Source organism: Mustela nivalis (genome assembly GCF_964662115.1).
Source record: "Mustela nivalis genome assembly, chromosome: 9".
Classification (NCBI taxonomy): domain Eukaryota; kingdom Metazoa; phylum Chordata; class Mammalia; order Carnivora; family Mustelidae; genus Mustela; species Mustela nivalis.
Genome location: NC_139028.1, coordinates 91,080,483 through 91,106,503, shown reverse-complemented (window position 1 = coordinate 91,106,503; position 26,021 = coordinate 91,080,483). Strand labels below are relative to the sequence as shown.

Sequence of the window (26,021 nt, the reverse complement as noted above, 5' to 3'; positions counted from 1 at the left end):
AAGTAGCTTTTAAAAACAACACATTTCAAGTAGCCTGTTGCCCTGAAGAAGACTTTTTGTTACAATTCGATTTCCATTCCAATAAGCTTTGAGATGAGCTCCCAAGCAATGACAGTTGTAATGTCAGAGGCCAACCTGGCCATCAACCTCAGTAGCACCCCCAATGCCCAATTCATCATTCACGTTCAGTCTGAAATTTTTTTTTAAGATTTTATTTATTTATTTGAAAGACACAGATCACAAGTAGAGAGAGAGGCAGACAGAGAGAGAGAGGGAAGCAGGCTCCCTGCTGAGCAGAAAGCCCGACGTGGGGCTCGATCCCAGGACCCTGAGATCCTGACCTGAGCCAAAGGCAGAGGCTTTAACCCACTGAGCCACCCAGGCGCCCCATCAGTCTGAATTTCTTATGCGTCCCCCTCTTCTACCGCTACTGCTACAACTAAGGTTCAGACTTTGAATTATACCTGAACTATGAGGTCTTGTAATTCAAATTCCAATTGCTCCCTACTTAAATTCCTCCAAGGGACTCTTCTGGGCTTGCAGGATCCCAGGCTTTTCAGCTTTAACTTGGCATATGTGGCCTTCTGTCATCCTTTCATCTTTTTCTGCCTACCTCCAACTTTATGCTCCAGAAGAAAAGTCACCAATTTTTTCCTGAAAGGGCCAGGAGCAAACATTCTAGGCTTTAATAGTCATATGCTTTCTGTAGCAATGATTCAAAATTTGCCACCTAGTAGAACAGCAACTGTCTGAACATACGTAAATGAATTCGTGTTTTAGTTAAATCTTTACTTACAAGAATAGACTATTGGTCAGATTTGGCCCACTGGCCACAGTTTGCCAACCTCTGCCCTACACTGAACTGCTTTCTTTCTTGCATATATTACACAACAAGTCTGATGGCTAATGGAATGTATGCTGGTGTACTCTTGTGTCTTACAACTATCCCAAACTCAGTTTAGTTTTGTTCTTTTTTAAGATTTTATTTATTTATTTGAAAGAGAGCATGAGCAGGCGTAGGGGGAGAAGCAAACTCCCCTGCTAAGCAGGGAGCCTGACATGGGGCTCAATCCCAGGGCCCTGGGATCATAACCTGAGCCGCAGACAGACCTTTGACTGACTGAGCCACCCAGGTGCCCCTCAGGTTCAGTTTCTAATAAAGTAAATACAACTATTATCTATATCTATATCTAGCCTACAAAAATGCTCCTTGGTATCTTCAACAGTTTTAAAAGTAAAAAAAAGTGTTCTAAGATCAAAAAGTTTGGTAACTGCCAGACTCTTAATCTCACAAAAGAAACTGAGGGGTGCTGGGTGTAGGGGAGTAGGGAGAGGGTGGTTGGGTTATGGAAATTGGGGAAGGTATGTGCTATGGCGAGTGCTATGAAGAGTGTAAACTTGGCGATTCACAGACCTGTACCCCTGGGGATAATAATATATTATACGTTAATAAAAAATAAAAAATTAAAAAAAAATTAAAAACAAACAAACAAAAAGTTTGGTAACTGCTGACCTATTTCAACCTTTTCATTTTATAAAAGAGAAAACTAAGGCACAGATAGGGTACCTCGCTTAGTCAAGGGCAGCTGGTTGGCTAGGGGCAGATACAGAGTAGTATGCATGATATTATATAATTAATAAACATTCCACATACACCTAAGTATATATTATATATATATTTCTATACCCTATTAATTAGTTTCAGAGTAAAAATTACATGCCCTATTAATTACAGTATCAGAGTAATAGTTTCTTCTAGCATAAACACAGACTCAGAAGTTTAGAACGACAGGGGCGTCTGGGTGGCTCAGTGGGTTGAAGCTCTGCCTTTGGCTCGGGTCATGATCCCAGGGTCCTGGGATCGAGCCTTGCGTTGGGCTGCCTGCTTCCCTCCTCTCTGTCTGCCTACTTGTGACTTCTGTCTGTCAAGTAAATAAAATAAGAACTTTAGAACGACAGGATTTAGTATAAACTATGTGATCTAATAATCCCCACCCCACCCAGAGAGCGGAGGTAACTGGCATTACTGTGGTTAGAACTCGCAACAGTCTTTCAGTTCACTGCTTCTTCTACTTCACAAGGTTGTGTGCGGTTGTGTGCGTGGGCAAGCCGTGCTTTCAATTAGTGCTCAGGCAATGTGAATTTGTGTTTGTATGCAGGTATACAGGTATGGATGTATTTATTTTTTGAATTTATTTTTATAAAAGCCTAACCCGAACTCAATTAGGTAGGTAAATCCCCCGAAAAATAAAAGTTTTGAGTTGTGAGCATCACCGCTTCTCTCTGTTCATGCTGACAGTCTCAAGTTATCGAGGTATTCATTTCATGGAGAACTTACCCTCCTCATCACTACTACTAGAATGGATCTCAGGAGAGGAGTCAGACTGGGATGACGAAAACTCTTCTTTCCATTTCTTCCGTTTCTTTGGTGGTGGCTCAGCCTTTACTTTCAGCTGTTTAACTTTGGGTTTCACGGAAGGGGCTTTTGTAGTTGTAGTTTTTGGTGTTGGAGGATCAGAAGTTTTGTTGCTACTACTTGGCTTAGCCTGAACAGTTCTGTAATGTTACAGACACACTTCATTAACACACTGAAATCTTGTCAGATTAAAATAAATTGAGACCAAAAATGAGTAACACTAGTGAAGAAAAGTATATTTAATTACTAACATCTCCAAAGTGAAGTCCAAGTCCTATACATCGCCAACGATGACTCCCCCTGCCAAATCCTCTTGAAATACATTCTAACCACTGACATTCAATATTCAGTCACTAAGGGACTATTAATTCAACTTTGATTTCTCTCTCTTAACTCCTTCTTTCTCTATGAACTCATTTCCCTGTGGACAAGGCCGTATAACCAGTGATCCAAGGCTTTGGGAAGTAATGCAGGATACACCCATATCCAGCCCTGACCATCTGAAACCCTTAGGTGGAAACAGGATGTTTGGATCTGGAGACCCAAATATACTTGTCCTAGAGCCCCTCAAGATTTGCTGTATTAGCTCTGGAGAGTTGAATGGATAAAACCTCATCATAAAAATAAGGTATACTGCTTCCACTAAGTTGGAACCTTAATCAAGCTAGACCCTTCCTAGCACTAGATTGAGACTGTCTAGGATCATGGCCCTCTTCCCATACAGATCACAGGAATGTGGCTAGGTCATCTGTCTTCCAGATTCATGTTCCACATAACCCAGAATCACAATAATTAATATATGACAATTCTATTGTATACTTGCTTAGTAGTGTGTAAGTCTTATAATTTTTTCTCAAATTTTTCATTTAAAACTGGACACTTCATCATTTTATGGATAAAAAGGGGGGGCTTCAAAAAAGGTTGTGCTATTCTAGATCACAAAGAGCAGGATTCGAATCTTTTGACTCACCCATTTTTTCCTCCACTATATTAGGGGGACACCAAGAGGACTCTGGGAAAAAAAAGAGTGCCCATCCCACAAAAGACAGTCATGAGCTTTATAACCCCTCTCTCATTACACCAAAAGGAATCACTTATTACAGCAGACACTGAATTTTCAGACTTGTATATGATAAAAAAAAAATTAATCAGACTCTTTAATTGATGTAATTCTCTATATAAAACATTGCCAGGGTGCCTGGCTGGCTTGGTCAGAGGAGTGTGGGACTCTTGATCTCCGGGTCATGGGTTCAAGTCCCATACTGGGTATAGAGATTACTAAAAAGAAGATAAACTTAACAAAATTACATTGCCAAAAATAAGTCTTCCAATAATTGCTACATAAATATGTTACATACAAAAATAAATACCTGATAGTTTGTGAAGGCTTACTTCGTGGTTTTTTGGAACACACTCTGACATACTCCTTTTTGTTTGTGTTTTCAATGAACTTCACATATATCTTTTTGTATTTACTCTTTGCCTCTCCAAAATACCCAAGGTACTAAGGAAAGAAACACTCTGAATTACATACTTAAACATTCTGTACATAAAAATTTGTTGGCTTCACTATTACATGGCTATCCTCTAAGTTTTCCAAATGTAGCTCTGGCCAGGCTACTTCTCACCCTCAATAAAAATGACTTCAGGCTTATTCTTAACTGCAAACACAGAAGCAATCTCATTTGGCTAATTACCAGATGCTTACTTACTCAATGCTATTAAGTAACTACATTAAGTACAAAAGAAATCATTTCTGTAAGTCTTCTGGTAAAATCAGGATGTTTGACCAGCAGAATAATCAATATAACAGCCTCTGAGTCCATATGAACTCTTCATAGACTAATAATAATTTAAAAAGCCAGGATTTACATACTGATATCAGACTATCATATACCAAATTTTATACTATTATCAGAAATGTTCAATATAAATTACATTTAAATTTAAATCATTCTGTATTTTCCCTAGGATCACGATGCTGTCAAAAAAACCAGGAAGACGAATATAAAGAAGCACTCTACTTACACTATTGGTAGCAGCAAATTCTCTTTGTCCATCTCGAATTTCAGGAACAAATTTCTGTAATAAAGCTTTTTGTACTTTCCAGATAGCTGGGGGTTCTTTTCCTGTTTTTAAAGCCTCCTGTAATATGTATTTATATGTAATTATACTTATTATATTTATACAAACTGACAACAAATTCTAGATTTATAGAATCTTAGAGCTGAAAGGAAAATTAAAGACCTATCTAGCTAAACTTTTGTTTTTTACCTACCTGAACTTTTGCAACAATTCTTATAAGCTTGCTATTCAGTCTCTGCCAAAATCCTTCCAGGAATAGGGAGGACACCAACATGCATAGTAGCCAGTTACTCTTTTGTGTAACTGTTGGAAAGTTTTCTAATGATAGTCATACATAAATCGACACAATTTTTAGAGTATGTATGTATTCAAAAAGACCAGAAACAAATATGTTAAAATATTAACAGCAGTTAATTGTGAATGGAGGGCATATAATTTGAAGGTTATCTTCCTCATTTATACTTTTTAATGCCACTTCTCTCTGCCCCAATTAAAAAGTCAAAAGCAAGCAAACAAAACCCCAAGCCCCCCCCCCCCAGATAGGTTTCTGAAACCTATTTTTTTTTAAATGGCTAAAGTTTTTCAGTATGAAATTTGACATTCTACCTATGATTCTACAATTTGCAATTATGAAAATATGTTAATTCCATGTTTACATCATATTTCTCTTATTTTCTTTAAACTGTTAAATGAAAAATTCATTTTCTCCAAACTCCTAACAATACAATGATTTTGGGAGCCTTGAACAAAATGAAATTTTAAAACAGCTCTAATTACTAGTACCTAAATACGGTATAGTGACTAGTCAGAAATACCTAACACTCAGAAAGAAGTCAAAATTATTTTAAACTGCTTTCTTTTTCAAAATATCTGCTAGTTTGATTTTTTTATTTAACAATTATAACTTAGAATAACCATCAAAATATAACTTTTTGCAATTCAAGCTAGATCTTACTACTAAAGTCATTATGAAGGCTTATTACATAAGGACACACCCACTAAACTATGACCTTGAATATACCTGTGAACATTCAAATCACCTTAAAAGTCTCTATGTCTTCTATCTTCACCACAAATTCATCACGCTCTCTGTACTGGCCTTCCCCTCCACTTTCTGTGTTTTCATCATCTGTAAAACCTTCTATGGCAACAGTGTCCTGTCCTTTTGCAAACTGGTCTGAAGGAAGACCATCAAGTTCGCAGGGCTTTGGGGGTTCTGTAGAGTGTATATTTTCCAGGGTATTTACTGCAGATGAAGTAGAGCAGGGAGGTTCTTGCTTAACTGGACCCACAGTGGTGGAGGAAGGAGTAGAAGTACCAGTAGTATTGGCAGTTGGGCTAGTAGTTGCCACCCGCTGGGCTTCTGAAACTAGATCAAGCAAATGCAAATCAGTAATACAAATAAACATTCATTTGTTCTGAGTAAAATCTGAACAGTTTAAAAAGAAAGATTTGATTGCTTTTACCATCAAATTGAAACAATGAATATTACAATAAGAAATTAAAGAATGGCTGTTAATTTCCAAGAATCAAAGTGATGGAATTACATCTGGATGACAATCAGACTGAGCCTCCCATCAAGCTACACTTTCCCCTACCTAAGTCCATTAAGTAGCACAAAAATATTTTAAGTAGAGACACAAAAGTGATGCAAGATAAGTAACGGTCAGCTGACCAAAGCTGTGAAGAATTCATAGAAGAAAAGCCAATCTGATGCACGAAGGGAAAACAACACCCCAACATACTTTGAAAAAGCCTTAAGAACTATAGAAATAAAAAGGATTATGAAATAATATGAAAAACTGTATGCTAACAAACAACTTAGATGACATGGACAAATTTCTAGAAAGATGAAAACTACTAAAAAAATCTCCAGAAGAAATAGAACATCTGAATAGACCAATAAGTACAGAGAATAAAAGCAATTAAAAAGTATCCCACAAAGACAAGCACAGGCCCACATGAGTTCATCAGTAGATTCTACCAAGAGTTAAATAAGAATGAATACTAATCCATCATAAGCTTAAAAAAAATAGGAGTAAGCACTCATTTTATAGGACTAAATATTATTCCAATAGTTAAACCAGACAAAAACACCATGAAAAACCATAGGACCATTATCCTTCAGGAATATAAACACAAAAATCTTCAAAAATATAAGCAAATCAAACAACATATAAAAAGAACTACACATCATGACCAAATGGGTTTTATCCTAGAAATGCATACTTAAACAGCAATCAATCACCATGTTATGAACAAAAGACAAAAACCACAGGATCATCTTAGTAGATGAAAAGAAAAAGCATTTGGCAAAATTCAACATCATAAATTTAAACACTTGTGATAAAAACACTCAACAAGCTAAAAACGGAACAGAACTTCTTCAACCTGATAAAGGGCATCTATAAAAAAAGAAACCCTGACATCATACTTAAAGGTAAAAAACTAGATGTTTTCCCCTCAGAAAGATGTCTGAAGAAATAAAACAATATTTGCAGATGACGTGATCTTGTATACAGAAAAGCCTAAGGAATCGCCTAAAAAACTACTAGAATTACTAAGTAAATTCAACAAGGTTTCAGGATACAAGATCAATATATAAAAATCAATTGTATTTTTTTAAAAAAAGATTTTATTTATTTATTTGACAGAGACCACAAGTAGACGGAGAGGCAGGCAGAGACAAAGAGAGAGGGAAGCAGGCTCTCTGTTGAGCAGAGAGCTCAATGCGGGACTCTATCCCAGGACCCTGAGATCATGACCTGAGCTGATGGCAGCGGCTTAACCCACTGAGCCACCCAGGTGCCCTGTACTTTTTTTTTTTTAAAGCAAGCTGTACATGCAACCTGGCTTGAACTTACAACGCCAGGATCAAGAGTTGCATGTTCTACCTACTGAGCCAGCCAGATACCCCCAATTGCATTTTTATATACTTACAATGATGCATCCAGAAATTAATTTAGGAACACAACTCCATTAATAACAGCATCAAAAAGAAGAAAATATTTTAGAAAGGAAGTGCAAAACTTATATTCTGAAAACTACATTGTTGAAAGAGTTCTATTGTTCAAAAGCCTTATTATCCATTAGGAGAGTAAAGATTATTAACAGATTTTGAGAAGCAGAAAACACTGCAATTCCTATTATAACCAGGAAAAGAAGAGAAATATTTCATCAAAATAATCAGGGGTTGGGAGAATAGATAAAGATAGGAATGAAACAAAACTGACCATGTATCAATGATTGTTAAAACTGAGTGATACATAACTTGGTTTAATATTAAGAATCTTTTTGTTCATATTTGAAAATGCTCATAATATGCTAACCAAATATATTTTTAAAAAGAATGTATAACTTTCAAATTAGTAGAGGAAAAATGTATCAATATTGTTCAATGCCCTTTTTATGAAGCTTTAAAACAAGCCAAACAAAAGTACAGGGTTCAGGTACAGTATGGCATAGTGTAGTAAAATATAGTATAGACATAGGAGTTATTAAGAGGTATAAATTTCAGTTATAAAATAAGTAACAGAGACAAAGAGTACTGCAGAGGCAATACACAGTCAATAATATTTTAACAAAGTCATACAGTGAAAAATTAAGAAGTATATGTTGTTGAATCAGTAAGTTGCACCCTGGGAACTAATATAACCTTGAATGTCAACTATACTTCAAAAAAAAAAGTATAGATAGTGCTTAGGGATATATATATGGGTGGTAAAATTATAAAAGAAAGCAACTCAGATATGGTTAGTTCTAGAGGTTTTAAGTTGGGTTAATTTAATATTCAATTTATTTTTGTACTTTCTTATTCTCTAAGGAGTAGCATTTAACACTATAAATTTTCTTCTTTGTTCTACACTTTTGGAACATCCCATTGGTTTTGAAATGTAAATTTTCCACTGTCCTTTCTAAGTGGCTTATCATTTCAGTTTTGGTTTCCTTTTATTTTTTTAAAAATATTTTATTTATTTATTTGAGAGAGAGAGAGAGAGATCACAAGCAGGCAGAGAGGCAGGCAGAGAGAGAGAGAAGGAAGCAGGCTCCCCGCTGAGCAGAGAGCCCGATGCGGGGTTCGATCCCAGGACCCTAAGATCATGACCTGAGCGGAAGGCAGCGGCTTAACCCACTGAGCCACCCAGGCGCCCCTGGTTTCCTTTTAAATCCTTGAGTTATTTAGAAGTTTTAAAAATAAAACTTATTTTTATTTCTTTGTCCCCTTTTTTTCCTTTAAACTATTATCTTATAAAATTGCTCTATTTTGGTGGTCAAGGCTTAAGTAATGTCTGCATTTTCACATTTTATGGGAATTTTATGTGTTTTTCTTACATGTTCTTTATTTCTATATAGGAGTGATAATTCACAAGAAAAAATATTCTGAAAGAAAGAAAGCAAAGATATGGAAAAATATACCAAAACAGTTAACAATAAAATTAGTATGGTAATATTAAAAACAGAAGTGGGAAATTAAATTTGTAAGAAGAGATTTTACAGAAAGGAAATTGAACTTAGTAATATTTTATGTACCTAATTATGTGGGTTCATAATATATCAAGTAAACAGTATTAGAAAAATAATCAAACATATTTCAAAACTTTAACACACCTTTTTCAGGAATCAACAGATCAAGCAATCTAAAAACAAATAAGGATAGGGAGGATTTAAAAAACTGTTTATTATTAATAATTTCAAATATACATAAAACTAGAGAATACAAACCCTCAAATACTATAACCCAGCTATAACAACTACAAACATTTGGTATACTTTTATCTGTCCATCAACCCCTTTTATATTTGCTGGGATAGTTTAAGCCAAATTCTAGACCTGTCATTTACCTCCAACATTCACATATACATTTTCTTATATAACCTAATGTCATTTATTACATTAAAGAAAAACCAAAGAGATACAGAGGATTTGAACAGCATTACCAAATAAAATCTGCTAGCACTTGGTATTCATGGAATATTTATACAAATTGGCCATTTACCAAGGCACTAAAAATTTTTCATAGATTTCCAAAAGCGGCATTATTTAAGCATTCCCTTGACCAAAATACAGTAGGGTCATAAATTAGTAATAAAAGAATACCACTACCACCACCATCAAAACGAGAAAGCTACTAGGAAACAGGCAAAACCCTACTTTTTCTTAATAACTCTTGGGTTAAAAAGGAAATCAAAACTGAAATGACAAACCATTTAGAAAGGACAGTAAGAGCATTACAAATTAAAACTAGAGGCATAGATTAAAGCCCAGGTACAATGAAGATAACATACTTTAATGCCATTCATTAAAAAGCAAGGATATATACAAATAAACTTAAGCATTAAACTCAAGAAGCCAGAGAGAAAACATTAAATTGAACCTAGGAAGATAGGGAAAAAGAACGGATTAGAGAAATTAAGAAAAATTGAGTAAAAAAATGAAAATAGGAGTTAAAAAAGAAAAGTAAACTGGTTCTTTGAAAAGAAGCACTAAATAGGCAAACTTTTCACAGAATGGTAAGGAAAAAGATTAAAACACATTTGGAGCAAGAATGAGAACATAACTACAGAAAAAGGGGAGACTAAAAACTTAGAATGCTATGTACAACTTTATAACAGCAGATTAAAAAACTACCTCAGAAAAAAACTGGAAAAGTCCCAGATATATTCTTAGAAAGTTCTACTAAATCCCTATTTTATGTGGTAAACTTTTTTATAGCTTAGACAAATATAGAAATTTTCCCAATTCAGTATATAAAACCAGCATATTCCTGAATATAAAAGTAAACAAGATTAAGACAAAACCAAAACCAAAAAAAAACAACAACAAAGGATCAAGACAAAATCACTATAAGCAATAATTTCATTTATGAATCTAGGTGTAAAAATCTCCAATAAAACAGTAGCAATTTAAATCTTGTAATGGATTAAAATAATTAATCATGACCAAGGAGAGTTCATGGTAGACTTTTCTTAGAAAAATTCAACATTAAGAAGTCAAATAAAAGACTAAGGTGCCCGGGTGGTTCAATTGCTTAAGAGAGACTCTTGGTTTTGGCTCCGGTCCTTATCTCAGGGTTATGAGATCATGCCCCTCCACGGACTCTGCGCTTCATGCGGAGTCAGCTTGAGCGTCTCTCTCTCCCTCTGCCCCTCCCCAGCTTACATGCAGGCTCTCTTTCTCTAAAATAAATACGTAAATTAAAAAACAACAACAACAACAACAACAACAAATAATAGATTAATGTGGAAAAGCAGATTTATCAGAAGCTCAAAAAAGCATCTGACAAAAATTCAATATCCACTTTTAATTTAAAAAAGTAAGAACCTCAAAACAGAAGGAAATTTTCTCAAAGAGTATACGGTACTAGAAACTGACAACAAATATAATTCATAGTCAAACACTGCATATTCTGTTTCAAACCAAGAAGGACATGAGGACCCTTGCTCTCACTGCTACTATTAAGCAGAGACTGAGGAGCCTGGGTGGCTCAGTGGGTTAAAGCAGAGGCTGAGCCCAAGTAAAATAATAAAAAAAAAAAAAAAAAAAAAAGAGAGAGAGAGAGAGAAAGAGGATGATAAAACTCCCATTATTATTATTTTTTTAAAGATTTTTATTGATTTATTTGACAGAGATCACAAATAGGCAGAGAGGCAGGTGGGGGTGGGGAGCAGGCTCCGCGCTGAGCAGAGAGCCCAATGTGGGGCTCGATCTCAGGACCCTGAGATCATGACCTGAGCCGAAGGCAGAGGCTTTAACCCACTGAGCCACCCAGGCCCCCCAAAACTCCCATTATTTTTACAAGCCATAAATGTCTACCTAAAAATGCAAGAAATGCAGGTGGAAACACTGTTAAAATAAACCCCCCCCAAATGCCAAAACCAAAATGAAGATATAAAAATCAGTAATTGCCATACACCACCATCAGTAATTGCTAAGAAGACAATGTGGGGAAAACTGTAGTTAAAAAACTGCAGAAACTGTAACATCTATGTAGAGAAAAATGATATAATATGAAAATACATAGTATAAAATCTGAATAAGTAAAAAAACCAATATATTCTATAAGTGGATGAGAAGACAATACTGTAAAGATAGATTTTCCCTTAAAATTAATGAATTCAATGTATCACAACAAAAATACCAAAACATTGAAGAGACTCCTACTTGCCCATTACAGGACAATTTGAGCATCAGAAATCACGACAGTAAATTGATAAAACGATGAATTTTTCTAAAATTCATGGCTTCTGTACCAAGCAAGATGAAGTAAGCCCTCTAGAGCCTATTATCACCCATGTACTACAAATAAACACTTTGAAAAAAATAAAAAATGCAACTACCTGAAGAGTCTGGAAAGTTAATACAGCGGATAGATTGGAGAGGTAAGCACAAATTTAAATAACAATTTTTATATGGAGATGTTTCTTACTTCTTTCCGCTCTTATCACCTAGCATTGACCAGAGGGTGACCCCTGATTTAGAGCTACACAGGGCACAAACAACAAAAACTCCAAGAAAATCTGTTTTTCTAGAGAGAAGAGTACAGAGAAGAGGCCCATTCAAGGTGAAGAATGTGGGGGGGGGGGCAAATGCCATTTCTTTCTTCTCTTTTCTCTCTCCCATACCTATCCCACCAGCAACCCAAGTCACAAAGCTGCAATGCCATGGTGGTGAACCAGACATCTTAAACCCTGACAAAATGCCTGCCTTTTTGGCATTCCAGAAGAACCTGGAAACAGGGCCACTAATGACATGAAGAGTTTATAAACCGTTACATAGTCAATTATATCTCAATAAAGCTGGGGGAGGATCTAGGGGGACTCCCTATTTTTTGTCTTCTACGGCTGTATCGCCTTAAGCCCCACTTGCAAAAATTGTATCAAAGCACCAGAAGCTAAAACTCCAAGAAAAATGCCAGCTTTCTAGCCAAATGCCTAAGGAAAGGGAACCCAGGGAGCTGGGTAGTATGGAAAATTCCCAGGGAGGAAAGTGCTGGAGAGCAGTATCTGCTAATTCTGTATATAAACACATACAAATCTCAGTTTCATGCTTAAACTGCACTTATGTAGAGTAGATCCAAACTAGCATAAGAAAGGGTTTGAGATCTAAACTTTAACAAAGTCTACCCATCACCTAAGTTTCAGACTAACTGCTGAGATAGATCCAAAGCAGCAGAGCAAAGGCTTTGAAAACTGAACCAACAATGGAATGACCACTCAAAAATGAGACAATTTGTAGTCTGACCGCTTGCTAAAACAACACAAATCAACATTCTCCAGAGGATTTTAACAGAACCCAGAGTCTCACAGTATAGTACTCAAAATGTCCAGGATACAATTCAAAATTGCTCAATATACAAAGAACCGGAAAAAATGTGACAATTCTTAAAGGGAAACCAGAGCCACTCTTATCATGACTCAGATGTTGGAATTATCAAGGTCTTTAAGCAGCTGTTGTAAATATGCTCCATGAAGTAGGGTCGACATACTTTTAAAATGAGTGGAAGTATGTAAGTCCTCCGTAAAGAAAGAGAAACTAGAAAAAAGAACCAAAGACAAATTCTAGAATTGAAAAAATACCTGAAATAAAAAATTCACTGGACGGGAACAATAACAGAACCGAGAAGGTTGAAAAACCAATGAACATTAAGGTGAGGCAATAAAAGTCATACAATATGAAGAACAGAGGGGTAAAGAAGATTAAAAAAAAAAAAAAAGAACAGAACCGGAGGAACACTATCAAAAAGTTTTACATTTGTGTCACTGGAGTCCCATAAGGAGAGAAAGGTTGGTACAGAAAAAATAATGTCCCCAAACTTCAAACTTCGTAAAAGACATACATTTTACAGATTCAAGAAGCTCAGTGAACTCCAAACAGGATAAACCCTACTGAGATAAACAATTACATTGCTGAAAACCAAAGAAAAAGAAAAGCCTTGGAAAAGGAAAAGATTTTCGGGCTGATGGGAAGTGATACCAGAGGGAAACTTGGAACATCAGGAATAAAGGAACTACAACAGAAATTATAGAACTTACATAAGTACAAGAGGCTTTTCTCATCCTAAGTTATTTAAAGTATATTTGACTGTTGAAAGCAAAATCATTCCTTCTTTAGGGCTTTCAATATATGTAGATGTAATATACAGGACAAATATGTGTAACATAAGGGCAAGGGTAAAGGGACCTGTATGGTTGGTAGGCTTTGGCATTTTACTTGAAATCATAAAAATACTGATTTTAAGTGGACGGTAATCATTAGGTCAACTGCTAGAAGAATAATACAAAAAGATACAGTCAGAAAAGATAGAGATAAATTTAAAAATGAAATACCTGAAGTTTAAATAATGTGTTTTAGAAAAACAGGAAAGGGGGAAACCAGAAAACAATAAAATGAAAGATCTAGCTATATCAATAATTACACATTAAATGTAATTAAAACCAGCAGAATATATGTTCTTTTAAAGTACACACGGAACATTAATCAAGATCAAGCATATCCTGGGTCATAAAGCTAACCCTAACAAATGTCAGAGAACTGAAATTACACAAAGAAGAAATCAATTAAGGAAAGGTATCTGGAAAATACCCAAATATTCAAAAAATATAATAACTCATGGACCAAAGAGGAAATATCAGAGAGTACTGAAAGAAAATAAAAATAATAAATAATAAAAATAAAATTTGTGGGACAAAGCTGAGGAAGGGTTTAGAGAGAGCTTTATAACATTAAATGCTTATAGCAGAAGAGGTTCTCAAATTAACAAGTTAGGCTTCTACCACAAGAAACTAGAAAAATAGAGTGTAACAAACCTAAATCAAGCAGGAAAAAGGAAATAATGAGAACAGCAAAATCAATGAAATAGCCAACAAAGGAGAAAAAGAATTAATAAAATCAATTAATGTCTATCCAGACTGACCACAACAGAGAAGACATAAATTATCAACATGAGGAAATGCTACCAACAACTCTATACCCATAAAATAAACAACTCAGATAAAACAGACCAATTTCTTCAAAGATACAAACTACCAAAACACAGTCAAGAAGAAACAGACAAGATGAATGGTTCCATCATCAAAGAAACTGAATCCATAGCAAAAAACTTTCTGACAAAGAAAACTCCAGGTCCAGGGGCGCCTGGGTGGCTCAGTGGGTTGAGCCACTGCCTTCGGCTCAGGTCATGATCTCAGGGTCCTGGGATAGAGTCCCACGTCGGGCTCTCAGCTCAGCAGGGAGCCTGTTTCCCTCTCTCTCTCTGCCTGCCTCTCTGTCTACTTGTCATCTCTCTCTGTCAAATATATAAATAAAATCTTTAAAAAAAAAAAAAAAAAAAAAAAGAAAACTCCAGGTCCAGATGGTTTCACCAACAAATTCAATCAAGCATCTCTGGGAAGAAATCGTACTACATAATCTCTTTCAGGAAAGAGAAAAGAAGGGGACAGTCCCCAATTTATTTATGAGGTCAGCAATAACCAGACACCAAAATCTGACAAAGGCATTAAAAAAGGAAAGCTACAGACCAATATCCACTGCAAAGATGGATGCAAAAAAATTAGAAAACTGAATTCATCAATGTATTAAAAAAAAAAGACAAGATATCACAGCTGTTGGGGTTGATCCTGGGAATGCAAGGCCATGAATACATTTGAAAATTAGTCAATGTAATTCACCATATTGAAAGACTAAATATGAAAACTACATAATCATTTCAACAGATGAAGAAAAAGCATTTGGCAAAATTCAACCTCTGTTCATTATAAAAACTGTAAGCAAACTAGGAAATGTAAAGAATTTCTTTAGTGTGATAAGAAATCTACAAAAAACCTACAGTTAAGATCATACTCAATGGCAAAAGGGTGATTTCTTTCCTCCAAAGATCAAGAACATATTCAGGAAGTCAGCACTCAACACTTTCATAAACAACTATATAGGAATGTTAATTCCTGTGTTTTAAGATAGGAGTGAAAAAGATGTAAGATTGGAAAAGAATAAAAGTGTCCTTATTTGCAGATGATACAATTTCCTACATTAAAAAATTCTTAGGAATCTAAAAAGCCCCCTAGAATAAATGAATAGTACAGATTTGCAAGATCAACACACCAAAAAAACAAAAAAAAACCCCTGTGTTTTTATAATCTACCAATAAGTCACTGGAATTTGAAAACTTTTAAGAGTATAATTCACAATAAATAGCACCAAAAATATTTAACTAACTATAGACCATATGTAGGATCTATTTGTCCCAAACTATAAAAGAAATCAAATATGTTCATGAATTATTAAAACTCAGTACATTGTGAACAGTTCAGTTTTCCTCAAATTGCTACAGATTCAAGGAAATCAAAGTAATAATTCCAGCGGGATTTTTTTTTTTTTCTATTTTGGTAAATACTGATAGCTGATTTGAAAATTTATATGGAAAAGGAAAGGAATTAGAATAGACAAGACAATTCTGAAAAAGAACAGACTTGGAGGACTCACAACTACCCTGTCGCAAGACATACTGTAAAGCTACAGCAATTAAAATAGTGTGGTATTTCTGAAAGCATAAACACAAAGTCCAAGTCTGAGAATCCAGAAACAAATTCATACAAATATGGCCAACTGATTTTTAACAAAGATGCAAAGATAATAAAAGGAGAAAGGACTCTTTTCAACAAATGGTGCTGGAAAAGCTAGACTTCTTCATGCCAAAAAATTAACTTCAACCCATACCTCACCTTACACAAAAATAAAATCAAAAGGGATCAAGAGCATGGGACTCTTGATCTCAGGGTTGTGCGTTTGAGCCCCATGTGGGGTGCAGAGCGTACTTTAAAAAGGGGGTGGTGGTGGAGATCATAGACCTAAATGTAAAATGAAAAAGTTAAAAACTTCTAGAAAACAACGGAACATTTTTGTAACCACGGGTTAGGCAAAGATTTCTCAGGACACAAGCACAAATCAAAAAAGGAAAAATGGATAAATTAGACCTTGTGGCAATTAAAATTTAAATTTGTCTTTCAGAGATATTTGAGGGCTGTGTTTAGAGGATATGAGCACTAATTCTGCCTGGGGTAACTTCCACAAAGTGACTTTGAAGATGGTCTTCATAGGTAACAGGGTCTGTTGGGCTGAAGAAAATTGAGAGGGCACTCTAGCTAGAAAACCTGCCTAAAGAGAAGTGTGAAATCAGGCTTACAGGTCCCAGAAACAATGAGAAATTCAGTTGTTACAGAAGAGGAAAAGTGGAAAAGAGTGGAACCAGAAAATAAAATATGGAAAGGGAGAAGTTTAACATATCATTTTAACGTTTCCCCCCAGAAGCACTGAGTGTGGTGCAAAGGATTCTAACGAGAAGCAAGAGAGGAGTTCTTCCACCGAAGGCAGCAGCGGGGATGGCAGCGAGAGAACTTCGAAGACCTAAGAGTATGAATGGGGTTGACAGTAATGATTTTAACTACAGATGAAGCAGTAACACTTGTTGGGAAGAAAACAGTCTTAGATTCATATTTTAAAACAGAAATTACAAAAGCTTTGTTCTACAAATGGAAGAGTGGAATAGGGTTTGCAAAGCGCCCGGCATTGGGGAAAGAGGAGTATAAAACCTTACCAGGATCAGCCACATCCATAGAGTCTTTGACTCTAACACTGACTTTCCATTATACTAATTTCCCTGTATAACAAAACGAGAATTCTTTAGAAATGTAATAGCAGATGTTTATGCTAATAGATTATTTGGAATAGCAGTTGTTTCCGATCACCTCAGTTAAGGGTGGTCTTGAGTCCAGAGAGAAGCTAGAAGTACATTACAAAACGAGGTTTAACTTTTAAAGACCCACTTGACTTACACAAAAAAGAGCGAGGCAGGAATACAGGAATACAGGCTCTACAACCACACAAACCCGAGTGCGGACTCCAGCTCTGTCACTTACTAGCTGTGTGGACCTGCACAGTTCCCGTCCTCTCGACTTTCCCATCTATGTACTGGAGATAACAGTGCATTGCTACTGGGTCCTCGCACAGAGGTCATGGCTATTTTACTGTCATAAATCTTTTCGTTTAGAACGTTCCTTAAAAGAGCTGACCTGAGGCAGTGCTTCTTTAAACAGTTCCTCCAAGTGTTCCCTTAACTACAGAGTAAAGTGAAACACGCACCCAAAGATTTGGAGACACAGTCGGGAGCCTACACAAAACTTAAAAATTTTATCTTAATTATACTCATGTGCATGCTATGCATAAGATAACCATGTTTATAAGTAAAATGCTAATCTTCAGGTAAAACTGACATACCAAGAAAATAAGCCAGGGTCCCCAATACAATGCCTCACATCCATAAACCACCACGAGAAGCCTCAGATTAAAGAAGTCTAGGTATGAACTATGTAATTTATGTATCATGTGGTAGAAAGTAAACAAAACAAAACAAAACAGAAGTTTTCAACCTAACACCCAAAGCTTTCCTATAGGGAAAGAGCATTTAAAAAAAAATAAGTACCTGAAACACCCACCTATGCATTTTGTCCGAAAATCTTATAGACCTGCTTCAAGGTAAGAAGGCTTCAAACCCAGTCTATTAGCATAAAAACAGTGGAAATCCCTAATTATGAACCTAAAATTTAAAACTTTACCTGTTTTCTTCTTTTTGTCAGAAGCAGCATCCGTAGCTAAGGTAGTAGAGGCGTTTTTATAAATATCATGACTGCATGCTCCAGGATCTTCTTCATCAGAAGAAAATGAAGATAAATGGTCCAAGTTTTTATGTTCATTATCAACTTTTTCCGATGGACTGTTACCCCCAGTTTCAGACACCAAAGGTGTGGGTGTCGTAGAAGAAGTCTTCGGAGGTGGCGGGGGACACAGTGTGCGAACAGTCTGGGTCCCTGGTCGCCTAGTCCTGTTGGGCATTCGGACGGCAAGAGTGGAAAACTGCTGCTTGGGCCCGGATTTCAGAAAATCTAAGAAAGAGGCAATGAATCCTGTTTTGACTTCTGGCTGTCTTTCCTCTACTTCTTTGATCTTCTGTCTCATTTTTTCTTGGTGCTGATAACCATCGTGACAGCTTTCTGAGGAAGGAGGGGTGTAGGGCAAATACACATCTGTTCCCCTTGAATTTTGGCGTTTGCCCTGGGCAGTTCTTTTTGGCTGTTTCTGATTACTGTTGTCTTCTTCTTTCATTTGCCCCTTTCCGGGTTTTTTCTTCTGCAGGTGAAAATGCATTAAGTCTTGGTTTTCTTCTTCAATCTTGACACCGATGGCCTCCCCAGGTGGGGCTACGGCCAACAGTGCAAGGGCACTTCTGGCTGGGTTCACCGACCCAGCGCTGTCATCACCTGCTACGGTGAGCTCATTCTCTGACGCAGCACTCTCTCCACTCATACTCCTACTAGAAACAAACTCTTGGCTTCTGTTATTAGTTAACGTATTATCGATAGGAACTTCGCTATCCTCTTCCGATTCATGATTGGTAGCAGACTGTTTCTTGAATGAGCCAGAACTTTGCTCCTGGGCTTCATGACTTGGTCCGACCACTGGTGAAATTACTTTAGATGCTTTATTTTGAACAGTCTCAATATGCTGTTGATCGAGAGTCATTTTTGATTGGAGGGTGGGTACCGGTGAAAGGTTTACGGCGACCTGATTTCCATTTAAGGAAATATCACTGATATTCTGTGGCTTTCCTACCGTAGCTGTTACAGAGTTAAAATCTGAAGTCACATGCCCAACATCTAATGACTGCTGAAAATGAGATTTAGAATCACCATCTTCAACTGCTGGAATGGTTTCATTTGAAGTTGACTTGGAAAAATCAGAGGGAGTAACCCCGCAAGCTGCTGCTGTAGCTGCTAAGATATCATCTACATTTGATAAAATATTTCTCTCATCACTGAGAAGCATTGCCTCTGGGAAACATATTGATCCAAGAGAAACAAAATGATTCTTTGAATCATGTTGATTTGTTTCACTAAAATGGCCCTTTGTTGTTAGATGCTGTTGTAATGGTTTTGAAGACTCAGAGAGGTCCATTTTCATGATTTCAGAAGTTTGAGGATGGAGTTGCTGCTGAGAATGATCACCATTGCTCTGAATAATATGACCATCCATCTGAAGGAAAGGATGTACTATCTGTTGAGGACTCTGAACACGCTGTACTTGTAAAGATGCCTTTACTTGCCCTAAACCTGCCTGCAGTATTGACTGCTGAAGAATCTGTAGATCACAGGTAGAATCTAAAAGAACCTGTGTATTGGGAAGAGATGCCTGATGGCCATGCCCTAAAGAGTGATTTGGAATTTGAATCTGAGATGAAGCATTAATTATTTGATCATGTTGCTCCTGAACCTTGGCTTCATGTACCTTGTGTATAAGAGGATGCTGCTGGTTGAGGTCTTTAGCATTCAATCTTATTTGTGAACTTTGCATTAAATTAGTTGCCTTCTTAATATCAAGGGCTGCTGCACTGACCTGGCCAATTTGTTGGGTAAGCTGTGTCACTGAACCAACCATGCTTTCTTCTTTTTTTGACCCTTGTAGGGCAATCCCAACAACCTGATCCTCAAGACGAGAATTACTTCTGATTACACTCTGAGAATATCTGTCCTCTGCCTTTGACACCTTGTAAGCTGGTTCTTGAACATTAATTTCTCCATCAGATAGCCTTTGGGTCGATGACTCAAGAGATACTTGTGGCTGTAATACCTGTAACTCCTGCATTGGAAAATCCTCTTCTTGCTTTGAAGATGTATACACATTTGAGTCAAGTTTTCTTTCGGCATAAGACTTTGGATCAGGGGAAGGTATGTTGTTCTGTAATGTCTGACAGTGAGTGGAGGACGCAAAAGATGATGACTGGACAGCAGGCAAAAACTTTTGGGACTGGGGAGAGGATGACCCTTGAGTCTGAGCATTTTGGGAAGAGTGCATAGAAATATAATTCTGGGTTGGGCTAGTATCTGACAAATTTTGAGCCCGAGAGGTGGAAGAATAAGAAAGAGAAGGGGCTGTTAATGTTAGGGACTGCCCTGAAGCATAGCTTTCTGAGGGGCTAACAACTGACAACACTTGTGACTGAGATGAATAACTAACCTGTGTCTGGCTGACTGGTGACAAACCCTGAGAATGACTAGATGAATAACTTTGAGACTGACTAACTGAAGATAGATCTCTCGTTTGAGCAGGGTAGTTCTCACTTGTAACTGAAGATAATACTTCCTGTTGATTAGAAGAATAGTTAAGGGTCTGGTTTTCAGAAGTTATAGTCTGAGATGATCCAGAAAAAGTCAATGTTTTATATAAGGATGGCAATTTCTCCACTTTGTTGGACCTATAAACCTGTGAATGAACAATAGATGGCACATTGTGTGGCTGTCCTAAACCATAATTCTGGGACTGACTGACTGATAAAAGGCTTGGTAGCTGCGCTGTAGAATAAATCTGTGCTTGGCCCGATATTACTGAACTCTGATTATGTAAAGGTTTGGAATAGCTTAATGTTTGCACAGGGGGAATTATACTTTGAGGTTTGGGGGTCTTAGTCGATGTTAGTGGTTGTTTTGTAGAACAACTTTTTCCTTTTGTAGAAGGAGGAAACCCTGATGATGGAATTGCAGATGAGTAAGACTGAGCAAGTTCCACTGACACCTGGGAGGTCTTCTGCTGTAGTCCTCCATTGCTCACCTGAGTAGAATCTCCAATTGGGCTACAGGATAAGGATGACTGCCTGCTAGTTTCCTGAAAATTAACGACACTTGCATTTGATAGATAGCTATGTAAGGAATGCTGTGAACCAGTCAGTTGTGCCTGAATAGACTGGGTACCTGAAGGCCGCTGATGGTGTTTAATAACACTACATTCTCGAAGAAGAGCTCTTTCAATGGCAGCAGTAGAACTAGTAAAGAGAGCTGAGCTGTAGGCTTGAGGAGTTTGCTGGGCTCCCCCAAGTGCTGAAGGCAACAAACTAAATTGAGGTTGTAAAAGATGGGGTGCAGACTCTTGAGCTGAGCGATATGTTGAAGACTGAGGTGGTATGCTGTTACTTAATGCAGAACTGCCCAGGCGCTCAAATGCCAAAGCAGTCGGAACAGTTCCCTGGGAAGTCTTGATTTGTAGCAAAGGGTCATGAGGATTTAAAATTCCATTTGATGTAGTGTTAAAAGATGAATCCTGAAGCACCAAAGGTGAGGTGGTAGCAAAGTTCCTATTGCTGAAGGTGGTGGGATGCTGATAAGCAGAGAGGGCAGAGGGTGGAAGTGTTCCAGTGGTTGGCAAAGATCCAGTAACAAACAGCTCAGTTGCTGCTGAGGAATGCATACCTAGGAAGACAAGACACAAAAAACTTTATGCAATTATAACACAAATACACACACACACACACACACACAGTCTCCATAGTAGAGACTTACATAATCCATTAAAGATGAGAGATTTTAACACATTAAAATCTCTAAGACTATCTGTCAAATAAATAAATAAAATCTTAAAAAAAAAATCTCTAAGACTGAAAAGCCTGACAATTTAGTTCTGCATTTATATTTCAAAAATTTTATTTCAAAAACAGCTAGTTTTCTTTTTTTATTTTTATTTTTGAGAGAGAGAGAGTGTGTGTGTGCGCGCTTCTGCGTGCGCGCGAGGGGTGCAGAGGGAGAGAATCTCTCTTTTTTTTAAAGATTTATTTATTTTAGAGGCGCCTGGGTGGCTCAGTCATTAAGCATCTGCCTTCAGCTCAGGTCATGGTCCCAGGGTCCCAGGAACAAGCCCTGCTTCCGGCTCCCTGTTTCTCCCTCTCCCACTCCTCCTGCTGGAGTTCCCTCTCTTGCTCTCTCTCTCTCTCTGTCAAATAAATAAATAAATAAAATCTTAAAAAAAAAAAAAAAAAAAAAAAAGGATTTATTTGAGAGATAGAAACCGTGCAAGTGCAGCGGGGAGGGCCAGAGGGAGAGAGCGTGCCCCAAGCAGACTCTGTCATAAGCATGGAATACAACGTGGGACTCAATCTCATGACCCTGAAATCACAACCTGAGCAGAAACCACGAGTTGGTTGCTTAACTGACTGAGCCACCCACTTGCTCAAAACAGGTAGCTTTCTTTCTTTTCTTTTTTTTTTTTTTTAAAGATTTTATTTATTTCACAGAGAGAGAGAAATCACAAGTAGGCAGAGAGGCAGGCAGAGAGGGAGAGGGGAGGAAGCAGGCTCCCCGCGGAGCAGAGAGCCCGACATGGGGCTCGATCCCAGGACCCTGGGATCATGACCCGAGCCGAAGGCAGAGGCTTCAACCCACTGAGCCACCCAGGCGCCCCAACAGGTAGCTTTCTTAAAGCAAAAACAAAATTACAAAGGTATTAGCAATTCCTATCTATAGTTGTTCTATAAATGAGTTTATATGTAGATAAGGTCATCTGAAAATTAAGAAAACAATAAAAATGTACATAATCTCTAGTGATTAATTTACCTTAAAATCTCAATGCAATAGCAATAGACAAGGTGAAATGTCCATAATATTAAAATTAAAACCCAAACTGCTTGGGGCGCCTGGGTGACTCAGTGGGCTAAGCCTCTGCCTTTGGCTCAGGTCATGATCTCACGGTCCTGAGATTGAGCCCTGCATCGCACTCCCTGCTCAGCGGGAAGCCTGCTTCCCCCTCCCTACATGTGATCTCTCTCTCTGTCAAATAAATAAAAAAAAATCTTTTTTTATTTTAAAGATTTTATTTATTTTTATTGACAGAGATCACAAGTAGGCAAAGGGGCAGGCAGAGAAGGAGAGGAGGAAGCAGGCTCCCTGCTGAGCAGAGAGCCCAATGCGGGGCTCGATCCCAGGACCCTGGGATCATGACCTGAGCTGAAGGCAGAGGCGTTAAAGCCGTTAAAGGGCTGAGCCACCCAGGCACCCCAAATAAATAAAATCTTAAAAAAAAAACAACATCAAACAAACCCAAACTGCTTACATTTAACATGATAAATAAATCTAAAAATTAAGTGAGGTGAACACTGTGAAGTTTCTTTTATCAAAATATATACATTTTGGGGGCCCCAGGTGGCTCAGTTGGTTAGGCGTCCAACTTGATTTTGGCTCAGGTTGTGATCTCAGGGTCGTGGAACTGAGCCTTGCGACAGGCTCCTTGATCAGAAGTAAGTCTGCTGGATATTCTCTCTTGCCTGCTTTCTCTGCCTACCCCCTCACTCCATGCACTCTCTCTCTAATAAATAAAACTCTTAAATACACACACACATACATACACACACACACACACACTTAAAAATATCTTGGATTTCAAGTTTTGACTTCCTAGGAACAAATTCCTAGGAATTTGTACGCTTATCATAAAAGGCTGATGAGAAATTAGTTTTGTCAAGAAGAGATTTAGTAACATTTCAGGAAAGCATTTTAGCCACATGTAGCAAAAGTTAACATTTACCCTTACAATCTAAAAGTTCTACCTCTAGAAATTTATTCTGTGGAAATAAGTGGACACAAAGGTATTTGTACACACAAATACTCTTTATAGTTATTGTGTGTGCTAATATGTAGAAACCCATATATCGGGCGCCTGGGTGGCTCAGTGGGTTAAGCCGCTGCCTTCAGCTCAGGTCATGATCTCAGGGTCCTGGGATCGAGTCCCACATCGGGCTCTCTGCTCGGCAGGGAGCCTGCTTCCTCCTCTCTCTCTCTGACTGCCTCTCTGCCTACTTGTGATCTCTCTCTGTCAAATAAATAAATAAAATCTTAAAAAAAAAAAAAAAAAGAAACCCATATGTCCATCAGCACAAGAATGATCAAATAATTATGGTATAACTGATTAATACTATTGCTACAAATACTGATTAAGTGGATATGTACATTTTAATACATAAAGATACCAAAGAAGAGTAAATACCAACTGCTAACTCTTCTCTACAAAAGTGGAACGATTATAAGGAACTATCACCTTCCCTTTCGTAGGCCTTTTTATTGTTTACATGTTTTTTTAGTGAACTGTCATTAAAATCTTTTTATTTAGAAAAATAGGGAAAAAAAGATTCTCTGGCCCTTTCAAAAACCTTCTTCTCTCACTTCTTCCCATTAAATGTCAAAAAAGTATTAGTACTATGAAGACAGAAAATAATAGAGTTAAGCCTCAAAGAATGAATAACATTTAAAATATATGTTTAAAATGATATTATCAGGGCGCCTGGGTGGCTCAGTGGGTTAAAGCCTCTGCCTTCAGCTCAGGTTGTGCTCTCAGGATCCTGGGATCAAGCCCTGCAATGGGATCTCTGCTCAGCGGGGAGCCTGCTTCCTCTTCTCTCTGCCTGCCTCTCTGCCTGCTTGTGATCTCGGTCTGTCAAATAAATAAAATCTTTAAAATGAAATGAAATGAAATGAAATAAAATAAAATAATTTTATCATAGAAATTGGAGTAGAAAATCTAACTAAATATATAAATGTGCAATTATTCCAGGAAGCAAAAAATGAAACTACTTTGTTTTATAATATTCTCTTTTATGTCACACTAAAACATTAATGATCTCCTTGGAAGCAGGAAAAAACATTGCTAAAGCATACCGAAAAGCTCTATTAATGGAATTTATAACAATGATAAAGTATTATTTCCTTTCACTAAAACTTTAGTATATGTGCTGCCGAAGCGAGCACCTATTACTAAAACTTTAAAACAGCTCCTCAAATATGCTATGATATTTCTCATTCTTTGAAAAAAGTAAAAAAAAAAAGAAAAAACAAATAATTTTGGCGGAAAAATAGTTGAAAAATGGAATGTATATATAAATAGGGAAAATACAATAATATCAGCCTATAATGGCCTTTACTAAATAGTGACATTATCCATTCAATTCTGGATAACTTTATGTAACTCTAATGATGAAATCATTCCCAAGATTGTTTTTTACTATTTTTCCTACTCAGCCTGAAGTCACAAAGATAAATGAATTTGTTCACCAAAAAACCAAAAAAGATGAATATGTGAGGTGATTGTTGTGTTAATTCACCAGATGGATGCAGATTTCTTTGACAATGTAATGCATAGCAAATCACCACAATGCACACTTTAAACATCTTACAATTTTCTGTCAATTAGACCTCAATAGAGCTGAAATGGAAAAATGAAAGAAACTGAGTGCTTGCTTCTATTAAGTAGTCAAGTAACCACTTAAATGACCAGATAAGAACTTCATATCTAGGGTTTATATTTAATTATTACCTTCTTCAACTTTTTAGTTTTCATCAGAGTGATAAACTGGAATTCTGTCCAATGTAAAACTGTGATAAATTCTAGGTTTTAAAGTTCACTTCTCAGTTACTATACAGTGACAAGGTCATAAGAAGTGTATTTTTATCAGTATTTCTTCTGGATTTAAAAATTCTGAAAACAAAGAATTACCTGTCTGCCAGGATGGAGCCCTGAATTGTGGTAAAAGAGTAGTTCCTGAAGAAGCAGCCTGAGCAGTTCGGGACTCAACAGCAGAGAGAAAATTCATCACTGAAGATTCTTTAGTGTTAGTGCTGGCGCTGTTCACACTAGTATCAAATATTCCAGAAAGACCTAC

At 37.0% G+C, this 26,021-nt stretch overlaps 1 protein-coding gene across 1 annotated transcript in view; it reads right to left on the bottom strand.

Moving 5' to 3' along the window:
- Nucleotides 1–26,021, bottom strand: part of QSER1 (glutamine and serine rich 1) — a 77,400-nt gene that overhangs the window by 18,978 nt on the left and 32,401 nt on the right. Inside the window, exons 3-8 of the mRNA XM_082748885.1 lie at nt 25,856–26,017; nt 18,109–21,789; nt 5,542–5,870; nt 4,445–4,561; nt 3,787–3,920; nt 2,339–2,556 (exon numbers count right to left, since the gene is read on the bottom strand). Coding sequence (XP_082605011.1) covers nt 2,339–2,556; nt 3,787–3,920; nt 4,445–4,561; nt 5,542–5,870; nt 18,109–21,789; nt 25,856–26,017 — 4,641 coding nt within the window. The remainder of the gene's footprint in view (nt 1–2,338; nt 2,557–3,786; nt 3,921–4,444; nt 4,562–5,541; nt 5,871–18,108; nt 21,790–25,855; nt 26,018–26,021) is intronic.